Here is a 14,667-nt window from a genome sequence, read left to right on the forward strand (position 1 = left end):
ATCTCCCTAAGTGGTTGGCACGCATTGAACTAAACTTAACAGGCAAAGGACCAAGAACCAACAGATTAAACAGGGTGTTTGGTGAATCGATGCCTCTTGTTTGCTTTGAAGCTCACAATGAGCCCAAAGATCAAACTTCACATGCTTTTATTGAAAAAAAAGGAGGGGGATGCATTCGTGTCTGATTGTAAGAATGACTAAACGAAATAATTGCCGGAAGTGACCTTGATATTTTACTCAGAAACCTGGGAATCATGATTTAGAGATCGACAATGGGGCATAACAAAAGTGTACTGGAGTTGGTGAGATCTCGAGCCTTTAATTGCAGTTATGGTCTAGGTCTTGTTGACTGATTTCTGTAGCCTGAAGGGGTTCCATTTTTTTTACCCTTTAATTGCAGTTAGGGTCTAGGTCTCGTTAACTCATTTCTGTAGCCTAAAGGGGTTCCTTTTTTTTTTTTCATATATATATATATATATATATATACATTGGACAGAGAGATTAGCTCAGGCTCAAATCAGCATCGAATTTCACATTCCTGATGATTTACCTGATTTGTCTTTTTTGGCTAACAACCGATTTGTTAAGGACTGAAAATTATAGGGGAGCATTGTTTGAGCAATAGGTGGAATAGGAAAGAAGGCCCCATGTTTTCGAATCTGTGTGCTCTGCGCTAGAATGAATCTAATGTTTTGAGAAACCACAAAGCAGATAAATGTGTTTATTTACAAAGTGCTCAGATAGAAGTCAGGAACTATGTGACCTAAGAAGCATTCTTAACCAAGGAGAACAATGAAAAGTAGGGTATAGGAAGGTTGATAAAAAGTAAGATCATGAAGGAAATTGGACAATCCTGAAAATTAATACTGAACTTTTGCACACTCAAAACACAAATGTATTCTATTCTCCAATTGGTTCAATAAACAACCCAAGCGCTAGAAAAATATAACCGTACTATACAAACAAAATATCTCCATCAAATATCTGAGCAAGAAACTCAACACGACCATGAAAAGTTACCGTTTGAAATAAACAACATAGTCTAGTAATCTTGAAATAAACAACATAGCCAAGAATTTCATACCAAAAACAGACAAGTCACCAAAAGAGAAAGAGCACCCAGCCAACAGCCATTGCAAAAACCAAGTCAAGCAGAGTATGATCGTCAACTCCAAACTGTTCTGTGGCAGCTGAAACTTGAGCTTTACTCTCAGTTTTTCCTGCTTGGCTCCCTCCACCACGGCAGCGGTCTGAAGGGTTACATGGTCTTTTGTGTTTATTGATTGGTGGGCTATGAGTGACACAATTCTCTTGGTTTTTCTCACTGCATGGTTGGATGTAGTTCGCAATAGGCTTGTAGTTTATTGGTGTTGTTTGTGAGTCAACTCCACAGAGCACAGTGGGCAACATAAAAGCAACAAAGCAGAGAGAAGCAATACCATAGAGAACAATCATTTGATTGAACATAGCAGCCATTCCTCCTGAAATAATATTTCGTGTCTTAAGTAGCTAAGAGACAGAAACGAAGCAAAATGTAAGAGGTAAAGAGAGTTTAAAGCCACACTTGAAATGACAGAAACAGATGAGAAACTACAAGGAACAAACAAAAAAAGAAACTCATCATTTCGTTTAATTCAGATTCGATGTTTATTTGATGACTTGCTGAATTCAAATGAGCATTATGACTTTGCATTTCTTTGGCAGTTTTAACTCGGTTGCAAGCTAGCAAATGAGAAGGCAGAAATCTCCTAAAGTGGTTAAGGACCAAGAACGGACAGATTAAACAGTATAAGGACCAAGACCGAACAGAAAGCCTAATATCTACCGCATGGTGAGTTCTGCAACCATGAAATAACATGTTGAAGGCTATTCGAGTTAGCATGGCCACAGTTCAGCACCACAAAAGTTATGCCAAATTCAAGCCCAAGCATGAGAATACATAATCATTCCCTTTAAACTTGTAAGCCAAGACATACACAGCATTCCTCTTTATGTGAAATCAACAAAAAAATGTCAATATAACAAAAACAAGTCTATTTCCTACCATGCATCAGATTCAGATCAAGTTTCAAAAGCTTCCCACCATCAAGTTTCTATGCCAAAACCCATACAGCAACATATAAATCATTAAAAACAAAAACATAAAAAATTCATCATAAACAGATGCAAAACTACAAGGAACAAACGAAAAAAAGAAACCCATCATTTCATTTCATTCAGAATTGATGTTGGACACCTGCCAGGATTTAATGACTTGATGAATTTAAATGAGTATTATGAGATTGCATTTCTTTTGGAAGTTTTAACTCAGTTGCGACCTGGCAAATGAGCATGCAGAAGTCTCCTAAAGTGGTTGGCACAAACTGAACTAAACTTAACAGGCTAAGGAAGAACCAACAGATTAAACAGGGTAGTTGGTGAATCGATGCCTCTTGTTTGCTTTGGGATGCTCACAATGAGCCCAAAGATCAAACTTTACATGCTCTTATTGACAAAAAAGAAAAAAAAAAAAAAGGAGGGGGATGCACTCATGTTTGATTGTAAGAATGACTAAACGAAATAAGTGCTGGAAGTGACCTACGTATTTTACTAAGAAACCTTGGAATGCTCATTCAGAGATCAACAATGGGGCATAATAAAAGTCTACTGGAGTTGGTAAGATTTTCGAGCCTCTAATTGCAGTTATGGTCTAGGTTTGTTGACTCATTTCTGTAGCATAAAGGGGTTCCTTTTTTTTCACACACACACACACACATATATATATACAGCTTTGCCAAAGAGATTAGCTCATCTCAAATCAGTATAAAATTTCACATTCCCGATGATTTACCTGATTTGTGTTTTTTTGGATAGTAACTGATTTGTGTAGGACTGAAAATTATACAGTAGCATTGTTTGAGCTATAGGTGGAATAAGAAAGAATGCCCCATGTTTTCAAATCTGTGTGCTCTGTGCTAGAGTGAATCTAATGTTTTGAGAAACCACAAAGCAGATAAATGTGTTTACTTACCAAGTGCTCAGATAGAAATCAGAAACTATGTGACCGACGAAGCATTCTTAACCAAGGAGAATAATGAAAAGTAAGGTATAGGAAGGTTGATAAAAAGTAAGATCAAGAAGGAAATTGGAAAAACCTTATGAGAAGCGGTTATTTGAAACCAAATGTTACAAGTTGAATTGAAGAAGAAGGCCATGTTAGTTATTTAGTAGTCATTTATATTTTTTTACAGTCAGTATATATGAGTCAGCATGTTAGTTATTTTGTTGAAAACTTGACAGCTGGTTGTCAGTATATATGAGTCAGCATGTTGGTTATTTTGTTGAAAATTTGACAGCTGGTGTAACAATGATTACAGAACTATTACAAAAGGAGGTGGTTACAGGAGGAAATACAATTTTACACCCATTTCCTATATTCTAGAATTTCTTCCTATCTCTCTTCTTCCTTCTCTCCTTACCTCTATTTCTGAAATTTTAGCTACTAGAAATTTGAGTTTTCACAGAGGAGTTGAGCTAACAGTGGTTCGATTGAGCAGCATCATTCTTGGTATCAGAGCCTCGGTTCTTGGCAATGACAGAGGGTATGACAACTAGGTTACAGAGAGACATGGGCCAGATGCAAAAGGAGCTGGAGAGGGTGGAGGCCCAATTTGACACCTCTATCAAGCAACTTAATGATAAGATTGATTCCTTTGCAGAAGAAATGCGTGGCATGTTTGAAAATATCATGAACAGCAGGCAAAGCTCACTTCAAGAAGTTGAGATAGGAGATTCAACAGCACCATCAGCTAGGAAACAGAAATCTGTCGTGGGTGATGTGGAAGGTAGCAGGGTCATTATTCATAGACCCATTTTCGCTGAAGCAGAGGAAGTTGCAAGGGTACCAACCAAGTCCTCTAAGTTGGAATGCCCAAAATTTGATGGAGACGATTTCAGGAGATGGTTGTTGAAGATCGAACAATTTTTTGAAGCTGATCAAACTCGGGAAAATGAGAAAGTGAGGACTATGATGATGCATTTGGAGGGACCAGCTTTACAGTGGCATCAGAGGTTCATGAAGAATCAAGGAAGTCTTCAAGAGGTAAGCTGGCTCACTTATGTTACTGAGATGAAGACTAGATTTGCAGAAACTAAGTTCTTTGATCCTATGTTAGAAATGGTGGTGTTGAAGCAACACAATACTGTTGATGAATTTTATAAGGAGTTTGAAAGTTTATTAAATTTACTCTCCATTTCTGATGACAATGCTCTCAGTATATTTTTGGGAAATTTGAAGCCTGAGATTTCTAAGCCTGTTAGAATGTTTTATCCTAAATCCTTAAGCCATGCTTACCAGTTGGCCAAACAGATGGAGTCCCTAATATACAATGTGCCCAGAAAACCTTATATACCTTACAAGAATCCTATAACAACTCCTATATCCCATAATAATCCTTATACCTCTAAAACTACATTACCCCCACTGTTACCAACCCCAAAAAACCCTTTCTTAAATTACAACCAGCCTACTACATCAACCGACTCCATAAATACCTACAAACCCACAACCAGTAAACCTGAGTCAACTCTAGTAAAATACAATGTTATCAAAATACCAAACTGGAAGGAAAGAGATGACAGGAGGAAGAAAGGACTTTGTATGTGGTGTGGGATTAAGTTTACACCAGGCCACAGGTGTGTTAAGGCTCAATTGTACCAGATGTTTACAGAGGAAAGGGAAGACAATAATAATGATACTGAGGAGTTTTGTGATTGTGTAGACAATCTGGAGGAGATTGGAGAGGAAGCCCATGAATTACAAAACAGGCATGTCATCTCTTTACATGCTTTAATTGGAGTTGAAGGTCATACGACCATGAGATTATATGGTCGAATACCAATCAGTAGTGTTCTTGGTTGACTCTGGAAGTACCCATAATTTCATTGATCAATTATTGATTAAGAAACTGGGATTTAACAATCAGAAGATCGCTAGAATCAGTGTCACTGTAGCTAATGGTAACAAATTATTAACTCAGGATGTATGTAAAGCATTGACTTGGGAGGTTCAAGGCCTAGTCCAACATACTGATTTCTTTATGCTACCTTTAATGGGCTGTGAAGCAGTACTTGGGGTGCAATGGCTCCAGACACTAGGGCCTATTCTATGGGATTTTTCCTTGCTGACCATGCAATTTGCTGTAGCAAACAACTGGTATAAACTACAAGGAATAGAGGCTGCTCAGGTACATATGGCTACAAGTAAGCAATTTGCTAAGTTGAAGGTGGTTAGTAAGACAAGTGGACTAATGATGATATCTGGTTTGGAGTTTCTCAGTCTCGAGATGAGTTACACCAGTTTAGTCAACAAACTGAATTACCACATGATTTGCAGGAATTGTTACTACGATACTCTCTAGTCTTAGAGACACCTACAAATTTACCTCCATCAAGGCCTCAAGATTGTAAGATACCTTTGATAAATGAATCTCAACCTGTAAAGATTAAGCCTTATAGGTACCCAATTGTACAAAAAAATGAGATTGAGAAGATAGTAGCAGAAATGAAAGAGGCTGGAATTATAAGAGATAGCAACAGTTCATTCGCATCTCCAGTGGTTCTAGTGAAAAAGAAAGATGGCTCGTGGAGGCTTTGTGTGACTACAGGCAGTTGAACAATATCACACTTAAAGATAAGTTTCCCATTCCTTTAATAGAAGAGTTGTTAGATGAATTATCTGCTGCTTGCTGGTTCTCTAAGCTGGATCTCAGATCTGGTTATCACCAGATTCGAATGGATCCTGCAGATATTCATAAAACAGCTTTCAGGACTCATAAGAGATAGCAACAGTTCATTCGCATCTCCAGTGGTTCTAGTGAAAAAGAAAGATGGCTCATGGAGGCTTTGTGTGGACTACAGGCAGTTGAACAAGATCACACTTAAAGATAAGTTTCCCATTCCTTTAATAGAAGAGTTGTTAGATGAATTATCTGCTGCTTGCTGGTTCTCTAAGCTGGATCTCAGATCTGGTTATCACCAGATTCGAATGGATCCTGCAGATATTCATAAAACAGCTTTCAGGACTCACCAAGGGCACTATGAGTTTCTGGTCATGCCCTTTGAATTGACTAGTGCACCTTCTACATTTCAAAGTTTAATGAATAGTGTATTCCAGCCTTTCCTTAGAAAATTTGTATTGGTGTTCTTTGATGATATCATGGTTTATTCATCAAACTGGAATGATCATTTAGCACATTTGCAGCAGGCATTTGATGTATTAGTCAGCAACCATTTATTTGCTAAGCTTTCAAAGTGTGACTTTGGTGCTACTCAAATTGAGTATTTGGGGCATGTGATCAGTAAGGGGATAGTTGCTATGGACAGTACTAAGGTTGAATGTGTTAAACAGTGGCCAATGCTTGAGTCTGTTAAAGAATTAAGAGGATTCTTGGGCCTCACTGGGTATTATCGCAGGTTCATTAAGGGATATGGAACTACGGCAAAACCATTGACTGATTTACTGAAGAAAAATGCCTTTAATTGGCAAGAAACAGCAACAATAGCTTTTGAAAAGCTCAAGCAAGCTGTAATATCAGCTCCTGTTCTAGCACTACCAGATTTCAACTCAACTTTTGTAGTTGAGTCAGATGCTTCAAGTTGTGGAATTGGTGCTGCATTGAGTCAAAATGGTAGGCCAGTTGCTTATTTTAGCAAAGCTTTATCTCCTAAACATCAGGCACTGTCTATCTAAGAAAAGGAGATGTTGGCCATATTAGCTGCAGTGAAGAAATGGAGTGCGTATTTAACTGGAAGGCATTTCCAGATAAAAACAGATCACCAAAGTCTCAAATTTTTGCTGGACCAGAAAACAAACATGCCTGCTCAACAACTTTGGGTTGTCAAGATGATGGGATTTCATTATGAACTTGTCTACAGGAAGGGCTCTACCAACATGGCAGCCGATGCTCTTTCTCGAAATCCTGCAGCCTTGTTATATGCTTTATCTTTTGTAGCTAATGATATAATGGCTAGGATTAAACAGTCTTGGTTGAAAGATCCAATGTTGATACATTTGCTACATAAGCTCAAGAACAACCCAGGACAGTCTCCTAAGTGCACTTGGCAAGCAGGTCAGTTGAGAAGGAAGGGAAAACTTATGGTGGGAGCTGATTCAGAGTTAAGGAAGGATTTATTGACATTTTTTCATGATTCAGTGGATGGAGGGCATTCTGGAGTAGAGGCAACTATGAGGAGAATAGCTAATGTGGTATATTGGAGAGGAATGAAAAAAGCAGTTCGGCAGCATGTCAAAGAATGCACAATTTGTCAGAAATGCAAACATGAAACTGTCTCTCCAGGTTTGTTACAACCTTTACCAATTCCTGATAAGATATGGGCTGATGTGTCTATGGATTTTATAGAAGGTTTGCCTAAGTCATTTGAGAAAGATGTTATAATGGTGGTAGTGGATAGGTTAAGTAAATATGCCCATTTTATCACTCTGGCTCATCCTTTCACTGCCATTACAGTTGCTCAAGCCTATCTAGACAATGTGTACAAGTTGCATGGAGTACCTAATACCATTGTTTCTGACAGAGATAGGATTTTCACTAGTTCATTTTGGAAGGAATTGTTCAAATTATTGGGAACCAAGCTAAAAATGTCTACTGCTTATCACCCTCAAACAGATGGACAGTCTGAAGTGCTCAACATATGTTTGGAGACATATCTAAGGTGCATGACAGGAGAACAACCTAAGCACTGGTCCAAATGGATCTCTTTAGCAGAATGGTGGTATAGCACTAGTTTTCACACTTCCATTAAGACTACACCATATGAGGCAGTCTATGGTCAACCTCCTCCCATTCATCGACCATATCTACCTGGAGATTCTAAAGTGGATGAACTGGATAGAAGTTTGCAAGCGAGAAAGGCCACAATCAAAATTTTGAAATTTCATTTGGATAGGGCTTGAAATAGAATGAAGCAGCAAGCTGACAGACACAGGGTTGATAGGCAATTTGAGATTGCTGATTTAGTTTATGTTAAGCTCCAGCCATACAGACAACAATCTGTCGCAATAGGTCTTGTTTTAAGCTAGCTGCTAGGTACTTTGGCCCTTACAAGGTGTTGGAGAAGATAGGAGGACCTGTTGCCTACAAACTAGAATTGCCTGCTGAAGCCAAAATTCATCCTGTCTTCCATGTTTCACAGTTGAAGAAGCACATTGGGAAGGTTCCAACACAATCTAATCTTCCAACGATTGATGCAGATGGAATGGTGGCCAAGGAACCAGTGGCAGTTCTAGATAGAAGACTGACTAAGAAAAGAGGTAGAGCAACCTGGAAAGGATTATATGAGCTACAGAAAAAGTTTCCTTGCTTCAATACTTGAGAAAAAGGATTATTTCGAGGGGAAGGTAGTTGTTACAAGTTGAATTGAAGAAGAAGAAGGCCATGTTAGTCATTTAGTAGTCATTTATATTTTTTTTACAGTCAGTATATATGAGTCAGCATGTTAGTTATTTTGTTAAAAATTTGACAGCTGGTGTAACAATGACTACAGAACTATTACAAAAGGAGGTGGTTACAGGAGGAAATACAATTTTACACCCATTTCCTATATTCTAGAATTTCTTCCTCTCTTCTTCCTTCTCTCCTTACCTCTATTTCTGAAATTTTAGCTACTAGAAATTTGAGTTTTCACAGAGGAGTTGAGCTGACAGTGGTTCGATTGAGCAAAATCACCAAAAAAGAAAAAAATAAAAACCTCTTGATAGGCCAAGTGTAAAAGGAAAACAGATCATTCAGTTCTGATCCTAAACATAAACCCCCACCTTAATCTGACATCACTGCAGCTATAAAAAGGCTTCAAGCAGCTATAACATGACGATGGTTTGGAAAGCCATAGAAGGAGAGCATAAAACATAAAAATCAATAAAAACAACAACATAAAAATTCAGTATACACAAAGAAATACCCCCAAATTTATAGTTACAAAAAGGGAAGAAAAAAAAAAGAAACAGCCACCCTACATACGCTCGCATATAGGTTTATATAAAACAAGTAAAGAAAATAAACAGAAAATCTATTAAATTAAACACATAAATAAAAAGTAATCGAAGGGCTCACCAGAATTTCTCGCTGGATGTATCAAATTGAACAATTGTAAAGAAAGATGAAAAGGAGAAGATTAGGACTTTTATAGTGAAGAAAATTTGAATTCCCATCAATTTAAAAAGGATTAGCCAACAACATAATGAAAATCATGAAATCATAAATTCTTGTTTCAAAAATTATACGATGGGAATTAATCAATTTTTTTCTTTTATTTTTTTTTGTAGCATTTAGTACTTTCTTTGAAACACACTATAATTAAGAGAAAAAGAAAATGAAAGTACCTTAAACTCCTTTGAAATAACTCGAAGAAGCTCTTTCTTTTGTTCTCTCCTTTAGCTTCTTTTGCTCTCTCCTTTAACTTATTTTGATTCTAGGGTTTGGGAAAAACGATAGTATTTATACGGTGTTTCTAGGGTTTTTTAGGCTACGTCTTCTCATGGTGTCATAAAAACACAGGTTGAGTCCTTTTAAGGTAGTTTACAATCGAATATTGGAATCTCACACGTGTTGTCCTAAAAACCCAGGTTGAGCGAATCCAGGTTCAGCGACTCGCTCATTCTTTGAATTTTTAATCATTCTTTTTCTTCTTTCTTTCAGATAGTTGACAAACAGACGATGAGGGTCGGACATCGAAGATTTTAATCATTCCTTTTCTTCTCAAGATAGTTGACAAACCTTCTAGCGCGAAGATTTGAATCTCACATGTGCCTTCCTAAGCCTGGATTGCGACTGGGCCCCTCTTCGAATCTTAATCATTCGCTTTCTTCTTTCCTGACAATTTGACCAGAAAAAAAATTTTCAAAATGCTCAGTAAATGTGACAGATGCTAAGCTAGGATTTTGTTTAAAGAGTTTTCCACAAATGGTAGTCCATAAACCCTTGAATAAGGAAAAAATATATATAAATACAATAAAAAATGTTGTCAATACGACTTTTTCGTACTCCATTAGACCAAAAAACCAAGTGAGAAAGGGGATTTCATTGTATAATGTGTATCAACAATGAAGATCCAGTCAGCAATAGAAGATTTTCTTGTTAAAAAGGAAGAGGGGAAAAACTAAAGTCCGCGTGAAAAAGATCGCGTACAGTTTTCTTATCAAGTCAACAGTGATAAATTATTTACTTAATTCAACAAAAAAAGATTGGAATTGGAACAAAAAGTGCAGATAGCTGAAATTTTATACGCCAACCCGTCGAGATTCTTCCTTTCTCATCCCGCGGCTATATTTGTTAATTGCTTTTAAGATCCTAGCATTACCATTTATCCCGATTCGATTGGTTGGTATTTGTTACTTGATAATTAATTATGAGTTTGGTCCTCAAATAGCATATGGCCTTGACTCATTTGTCCTGAAAAAATGGGTTGAGTGAAAAATACCATAGGCTGAGTAAAAATAGGGGCATTCTCATTTGTATTGAAAGAATGAGTTAAGCATATAATGCTATAATAATTTTAATCTAATTTTTAATTTTTAGATTTAAATCTATTATTTATATGTAATATAATAAAAAAATAAAATTATCTTATCCATTGCATTGACAAGTTTATATTTTAGAATAATTAAATTTAATAAATTAATTAATTTAATATAATACTATATGTTGTTAAAAAGTACTATTAAATTTAAATAGACTTTATATTAGAGTTTAGAGAATTAAGTTAAAAATGTTATTTTTAATTTGTTTTTGTTGGTGAGAAAAGGCTCTTTCTTTCATGCTTCAAAATAACATTACAATGCAAGTTTTAGTTGTAATCTTTTATATAATTTTTGATCCTAAAATAAACTTTTTACATGTAATATTTTATACCATATTTTCATTTCTAGAATGCTCTGTCTTCTTCTACTCTTCATTTTCTTTTCTTCTTGCTATTCAATCTGTCTGAACGTGCTTTCCTTTTGTTTTTCAGTTTCCAAAATTTTTACTTGAAATTCCTTTATTTTATATTTTTGCAAGTTTTAGATTAATTTTCAATTCTCCATTCTTTTTTATAAAGTTTATGTATGCATTCATATTTGTTTTGTATTTCTTTAATTTAAAGTATTTCTATGTCAATTGCTTATTTTCTTATGATGTTTTCGATTTAGTGTAGTTTCTTTTATAACTAATCAATGTAGTGAATATTTAATTATCATTTGTTCAATGCTCTTTCTTGAAACGTTTAGTGGTAGAATAAATTTTAACAAAGAAACACGAGCCAAATCTCCTAAAATCAAATGCTAAAAGTCAAAGTGAGAATGATAAGCAAGGACTTTTCAACAATTGATGGTGGATAAACCCTTGAACACCAAAACAATTAATGCAAAAGGAAAGTGAGAAGGTGAAAAATTCAATGAATTTTGGGTTCAATCTTTACGAGTAAAACAGAAGGAAACAAGTCAACAATGACAAATTATTTATTTAATTCAACAAAAAAAAGATGGAAATTAAAACAAAAACAGCATATAGTCAAAATATGGAATTCAAACCGGTAGATATTCTTCCTTTCTCATCACGCGACTTCCTCGTCGATCGTGAGCTTCTGAAGTTGGGCAAACTCGTCGCCACGACATGGATTTGACGGAGTGCAGGGAACAAGAAATATTTGGAGATTTAGGGACGCAAGAGCCACAGCAATTGACTTGCGTTGGGATTTGTGGATTAGGGTTTGGAGATACCCAAATAAGCTGGGCGTTTGAGCTACGGACAAAGAGGTTGGGCCCTTTGACTAACATAGTTGGGTTTTCAACATAGCTCCTAACCAGCTCTAGCTTTACTCCTAGAATTATTAAAAAAAAAAAGATAAAATTTCTTAAATTTAGTTCATATTTAAAATTTAGTAACCATATTTCACTGAAATTTCATAGGAACTATTGAAAATAAGGCTAATATTACTAAAATTAGATAAAATTGCTTAAAATAATCATTTATTTGAGGTTACTGATTTTGCATATAAAAATTATTAAAATTTTGTGAACATATCTTAAATTTTATTAACTCAATATTTAAATATATCTCAATAACTTTACGTGACTAAATCTAATATTTATTTATAGAGAATGAGAAAAAGAGAGAGTCCACGTGGTATTTCCCCTTTCTTTTATTTTTATTATTTTTCTTGCTTTATTTTTTAAAAACTTTGTTATTTATTTTTTTATTTGATGAATTTTGTAAAAAAAATCAATAAAAGTGGAGATAATAAAACAATTCATATTCGGTATTTTTGATTCGTATTAATTCAACATTATAATATTTTTTGAAAAAATAAGATTGGATTATTTTTTTATTGGATTATTTTTTTTTAATGAGGTAGGATTAGAGATAAATTTAAAAAATTTCATTATATCTCGAATGTTCACGTGATACTTCTCACCTTTTAAAAAAGAAAATTTGTAAAGTCTTTGATTTTTTTTTATTTTGTCATTTTGATTTTTATCAAAAAAATTTTATATGAATTCTGATTCATCCTGACTAAATTATTGCTTTTTTTTAATTCAAAATATTTGAGTTGAATTTTTCTTTCAAATCAAGTTCGGGTTAGAATAAAATTTTAGATGTTACTCATCGATTTTGATATATATATATATAATATTTTATTATTTATCTATTTCTCTATTTATTTACATCATTAAAAAGTATTTAATATCTTAATCTAATAAATTCATAAGTCATCTCATGTATTTTTTTTGTCATTTTCTTTTAATTTTTTTATTAAATAAATTTTCTAAAAAAAATCAATGAATGTAAAAAAAATTAAATAATTTATATATGATAGATTTCAATTTGTTATAATCCAATTAATACAATTATTTTTAAAAAATAAAAATTGAATTAAATTCTATCTCTTTAAATAATTTGAGTTAAATTGAAATTGGGTATGAAGTGCTCTACTTCGATCCTCCTATATAAAAAAACATATTTTATTATTTATTTAATATGTATTTATATGTATATTATATTAATAAAAATATTATTTAAATTACTCGCAGGTTTTTTTTAAACCAATCTTGATAGAATTGTACTGAAAATTTTGTTTTATAACTTCAAAGAAAACACAATATGCTCCAATCATCTCTAGAGATCATCTAATATTTTTTACAGCTAAACTGTTTGCAATATGAAACTTTTGACATGGCTAATGGTATGTTTCCATGTGAGCACCACTGCAGTAAATACCACGAGGCATGCATTTATACTCTTTGTGCTGCATTCACTTAGAGGGTATTACAGCAGCATCTCTGGAAGTTAGTATCTATGCTTATTTGAGTTCATGTACTTATACATTTGTGCATACATTTCTTCTATCTTATTTATTTTTGTGATTTATTATCTAATACAAAGATATGTGTATATATACAGTGTGCGCCCACTTGCTTGCAAGATGCTTTGTAAGTATAGGAAGGATTCTCTAGAAAGTGGTGATGGAACCAATTTTTTTTACTGTCTAATGGATCTAGGTGAGGGGACATTGACTGGACTGGACAAGTTCATTTACTTCCAACTTTAGTTAACTTTACAATCCTAAATTTATGGAAGTGATAAAGGGAACTTGAAAGGCTTACGATAATGCCCAAAGTAGAGCTATGCAAGTTAGTGTTCTGATGAGTTAATAATTCGACACATTGTACAATTTGTTTAAGATTTTGCTCCTCCTTTTTTGTGGGTCTATTGCCTGATCCTCCAGATAAGATTTCATTGGTTGTTCCAAAGAAATTCATATGGATTCTAACTGCCGCAGAATAAAGTACTTCAAAAAAAAAAAAAGAGGTGGCTGGAAGTACAGTTTCTGAAACTGACGGCTTCCTAAACAGGGATGAGAATTAAGTTATATACTTGGTATAGAAGCTGAAGTGTTGGGCAATATTTTCCTGTAGGCTGTAAGCCATGCTAAATGATGTGGCCCAGACTGCTGCCAAGACTTTCATGGCAATGCTAGATGGCCTATTTTTGCTATCATCTAAACAGAACAGCCTTGTATTCAAGGTGAAGTTCCTTACTGATGCAACTCCCTTGTCCTATCCCAATTGAATAGATAATGTTTTCAAAACTATCATAGATTAGTTGATAATATATCTATTGAACTGTTTCTATTAGAAAATTTTGGGATCAGCTAAAATAGGTTTTTGTTATTATGTCTTGTTAAACATGAATATTGTTCTGCATTTGATGAATTAGGTCACCAGTTTCCTCCAAGACGAAAGCACGTGTTATATGAGAAGGGAAGTAGGGGGTTCAAATTTAGATTCCAAAACCTTCATAATGGCAATTCTTGGTGAAAACAGGGCTTTTCGATTTTCTTTTGGTTACAGATTCCTGTGAATTGTAGGCTAAAATAAATAAATTGACCACATGCCTCTTGAAATTATTATTGCATTTTCCATTTCCATTTGCTTACAACAGCTAAATTGCTTTTACAGCAGCCTAGTTTGTTTTTCAATAACAGAATTTGTCAATAGGGTCACATTGAAGAGGGATAGCAAATTATGCTATCCGTAACATCATCACTACCCAAAGCATGCTAGTCAAGTGTTAATGCATGCTATACAGGCACACGCAGGTTGAGAATCCTGTCATGCCAAGGTAGGCTTCG

At 34.6% G+C, this 14,667-nt stretch overlaps 1 protein-coding gene across 1 annotated transcript; it reads right to left on the bottom strand.

The window, feature by feature from the left end:
* Nucleotides 1–834: 834 nt before the first annotated feature.
* LOC111299994 (uncharacterized) lies at nt 835–11,861 on the bottom strand. The gene is made up of 2 exons (XM_089747923.1): nt 11,567–11,861; nt 835–1,509 (listed from the first exon to the last, which is right to left on the bottom strand). Exons 1-2 carry the CDS (start codon nt 11,810–11,812, stop codon nt 1,099–1,101), a joined length of 657 nt encoding a protein of 218 aa, XP_089604049.1. The 5' UTR covers nt 11,813–11,861; the 3' UTR covers nt 835–1,098.
* Between the last annotated feature and the right edge of the window lie 2,806 nt (nt 11,862–14,667).

Source organism: Durio zibethinus, chromosome 18, assembly GCF_047325235.1.
Source record: "Durio zibethinus cultivar Kanyao isolate XHJ-2024 chromosome 18, ASM4732523v1, whole genome shotgun sequence".
In the NCBI taxonomy this organism is placed as follows: domain Eukaryota; kingdom Viridiplantae; phylum Streptophyta; class Magnoliopsida; order Malvales; family Malvaceae; genus Durio; species Durio zibethinus.

Bases quoted from the DNA above. Each gene is read 5' to 3' on its own strand.
- LOC111299994 (XM_089747923.1), bottom strand. From the start codon at position 11,812: ATGTTAGTCAAAGGGCCCAACCTCTTTGTCCGTAGCTCAAACGCCCAG. The intron at 1,510-11,566 runs GTTTGAATTCCA...TCTGTCTCTTAG, and splicing joins GAAAGGAAGAATATCTACCG to CTACTTAAGACACGAAATAT.